We start from the raw sequence: 3,849 nt of genomic DNA, 5'->3' as shown, positions 1-3,849 counted from the left end.
TCTACCTCACTCTCCCCCCCCCCCCCCGCCCTCCCCCTGCCTCGTGCTTTCGACTCGCGCGCGCAAAAAGAGATAACACTCCCTGGCGTCGTTCTCGCACTTGAGCGAGCTGATCGCGGCAAGAACGTGTCGCTGGGGTGGCCGTCCCTCCCGCGAGACGTGGCGAGACCGGGAAACAATTAAGGGAAGACGAGGCGCAGTGTCGCCTTGTATGATAATGCGCTGTAACCTCCGGCGCACAGAAGGAACGATACGAAAAGGAAGAAGAGGAGGAGGAGCGCATGAAACGCGGTTATGCAGGTAAGCGACGAGGGAGGAGGAGGAGGAGGGTGCGGCTAGAAGAGAATACGAAGTGGATTGTCGGGGAGGGGGGTTGGAGGTCGTGGTTCTTACTTTGCATTCTTTTGTGTATCCTCCTGAGCCCTCCATCCGCCCTGCCGCTGCTACCCAGTCATCCTCGTCCCTCTTGAAGCTTGAACTAACGCCCGAGGTTTTAATGCACTTGTCTACTCCACATACCGTTCATAAAGACACATATGTCGTTTGTTGAACGAGTGGGCGGGGGAGCCCGTGGTCTTGGAAAGTGGAATGAGATAGGCGCGTGCGGCACTGGAGGAGGAGGGCGAGATGGAGAACGGCAAAGGAAGAGAAGAAACGAGACGGGGCGAAGGAGAGAGAACGCGGCGAGCGCGACGGTGTAAATGCATTTTAAATTCTAAGCATCGACCGCATTATGGAAAGATCTCGACTTTCCGCATGTATAATCCCCGGGAGAAAGATGAGAACCCCGCGGAAGTTGAAAGAGGAAGCGGCGCGAGTGGCGGTTCGTGATTTTTGTATGGATGGACCGAGCCACCTACTATCTGGTTATTACAAGCGTTATCTAATATTCCGCGCTGTGTTATCATTCAATGTATTATATTATATATTCGTATCGTCTTTCTTACACTATGTATACTGATCATGACAAAATCAGAAATATTCACATCATTTTTCTGCCATATTTAAATTTTGTACGTTACAACGCCACGGACGTATGTGAGAGATATGTATTGCTAAAAAAAAATATTTAAAATTAGCTCGCAAAATATAGACTGCGCCTCGAAAACAGATTCAAATCAATAAATTAATAGAATTATAGAGAAACAGCTGTGTGCGCCACAGTAAAACCTAATGTAAAAAGGCGTTTTATGCAGTTGCAAAATAATACATAAGGAAAAGAGTAAACAAAATAAATGTATAAGTTGCTAAGAAAAACACCAAGTTAAATGTTCATCGTATTCGCGAGCGATTCTTTTTTAATACGAATATTGATAACTTTTTGTTTTTGTCGTGAATTATATAACTGCAATTGCACCCGCGTATAAAACAATCGTATTTATTTATACTAAAAAACCTGCTTTTTTAATCGCTATGTACTTATACGCAAAATTATTCACGAAAAAAGTAAAATGAATGAAGCTATAATGGTAAGAATGAATAATTTGTCGCGTTCCCGTTGTCAATAAATTACCGTGTTGGCCTGCCGTGCACTTATCGTTAATTCACGTAAAAGTAAATTTTTATAAACAATATTTTTATTCGATGCTGAATTACAGCAAAGCGCTATCTTCCGTTTGTAATCAATTTTATGATGTAGCATCCGGAAACCGTCGTATCCATACATGTTTTCAGTCGCGAGCAGTAGCAGCCAAAGTCACATGGACAAAACACTAAACATCCTAGCCAATACTCAGTGGCCATCGTTAGCCGATACTGATGACTCATATGTTCCGTGGAATTGAATTGATCGCGACAGGATCCCGAAACTCGCGCGATCGATTTCAAATCTGCGATTAATAGAGGAAAGTCCCCCTATTATGAGACAAGTTCCTAATATGGGACAGCGGGGTTTCTGTTAAATTAATAAGCAGTATCTACTGGCTCTCCACCGTGAACTTATTGCTCCCGCAGTAAAATCAGTTTAATGGAAAATTCATTGTTAACAGGGGACTTTTCTCTATCTACCTCTGACGAGACAAGTTCATAATATGCGATAGCGGGTTTCTGTTAAATTAATAAGCAATATCTATTTCCACCATGAATTTATTGCTCTTCAAGTGAAATCGGTTTAGTGGAAAATTCATTGTTAAATCATGTAATCGTCGTGAAACAAGATTTGTGATCGAATATGGAAACCTGCTGTCTCACGTTAGAAGCCCATCTCATAATAGGGGACTTTTCTCTATCCACCTCTGAATTTAACATGAAACTCACCTCTTGCGTCCCGGTATCCGCGCACCAACCAGCCCTCTGCTACGGCGTCATTCGTCAATCTAGACAGAAGAAACGGAGCGTCAGAGATCCGGATGTACGCATTCCTTAACGAACGGTAGCTCGGCTTTTTTTCCCTCTTTTCTTCAACACCGGTACAATAACGATTATGCTACGAGTACGCAGATAATGTCTTCACGGCGGAAGCGGGCGGGCAATTTTGCGACGCGATAATGCCGCGCGGGGTCGAAGGTATAACCCAAGCACGCCGATTCAAGGCAGCGTGAGAGGAACCGGGAGGTCTTTTCAGAGGACGGAGAGAAAGCAGGCGCGCGCGCGCGAGATTCGCGCTTTCATTCACTCGTGGTGCCCCAACGCGACGCAAAAGACCTCTCCTTCGAGACGTAATTAGCACATCTTCCCGCGACGTGCGCGATAATACACCTTTTAATTAGTATGCGTGCGTGTACCCCGGCCAATCCGCTCCCCGCGCGGCATCGCTATCCGCGCCCGCCGCTGTAGACGGCGACGATAACGACGGCGGCGAGCACACGTGGTCGATTTCACGCGCGCGTACCCGCGCGCGTGTGCACGCCGGGTCGCAGCAACGAACCGTGCGCGTTTATGCCGACGCATCACACGCCGCTGCACCGCACAAGTGTCAATATACGGGTGCGTGTACGCGCGCGGCGAGCGAGCTCGCGTGCACCGATTTGCGTTGCGGCGCGGATATACATACTCGGGCACGTAAGGCGTCCCTGCGGTACAAAGAGCCGGCGACGTAAACGACGATAATCGAAGACGAGGCGTCTTCCGCTCGCGACTCGCCGATCAGGCATTCGCGCGAGCATCGAAATCGACGGCGCTCTAATTCGCGGAAGCGTCAGGCAAATTTGAAAATTGACGGACGAGCGTCGCAATTATCTTCTGCAACTTGTCCGGCGATGAAAATCCGATATGTGTAGATACGCGACTTACCGCGCATTTAATTTAAATCTCAATCGACTGTGACCGTCAACGTCTCGGCAATGAATCGTGGAGTCTGCTCGCGGTATATCGAGGGAGCAGATCGAAACGCGCTTAAATTCGCTAATAATTTTCTTATAGGCTTCCGACAATGCTGCGTGCATTGATTTCGACGGTAAAGACAGGTTTAACCATTGCCGACTTTTAAACTTTGTCGTCCGTCACCGATAACGCATCGCGGTCGTCGTCGATGACATGCATAAGTCAGGGACAGGCTGACAAAATGATAACTCTTCGTGCGATGCGTAAAAATAGATTATGCCATTTTTTGCGATTTTAGCGATCGACCGTGCGAAAGAAACACAAAGCGACGTTCTTATTCAATTAGCCGCAAATGATTGCGATTTAATTCCTACCGTATCAAAGCTGACAAATTAAAATGCGCTTGTCTCTACGTCTTAAGCTCGCTTGTTTTTGTCATACAAACGCGTAAAAATAGATTATGCCATTTCCTGCGATTTTAGCGATCGACGGTGCGAAAGTAACGCAGAGCGACGTTCTTACTCAATTAGCCGCAATTGATTGCGAGCAATTTAGTTCCTACCGTATCGAAGATGACAAATTAAAATA

General features: G+C 46.8%; 1 protein-coding gene across 1 annotated transcript in view; it reads right to left on the bottom strand.

Annotated features, from left to right (window-relative positions):
* LOC105567762 overlaps positions 1 to 3,849 on the bottom strand; it is an 86,425-nt gene that overhangs the window by 60,645 nt on the left and 21,931 nt on the right. The window contains exon 3 of the mRNA XM_012022875.1: positions 2,257 to 2,315. Within this exon, the coding sequence (XP_011878265.1) occupies positions 2,257 to 2,315 (59 nt within the window). The remainder of the gene's footprint in view (positions 1 to 2,256; positions 2,316 to 3,849) is intronic.

The sequence above is a fragment of the Vollenhovia emeryi genome, unplaced genomic scaffold (genome assembly GCF_000949405.1).
Source record: "Vollenhovia emeryi isolate VEMERY1.0 unplaced genomic scaffold, V.emery_V1.0 DF939135.1, whole genome shotgun sequence".
NCBI classification, from domain to species: Eukaryota; Metazoa; Arthropoda; class Insecta; order Hymenoptera; family Formicidae; genus Vollenhovia; species Vollenhovia emeryi.
This window is presented reverse-complemented; position numbering and strand designations above follow the sequence as displayed.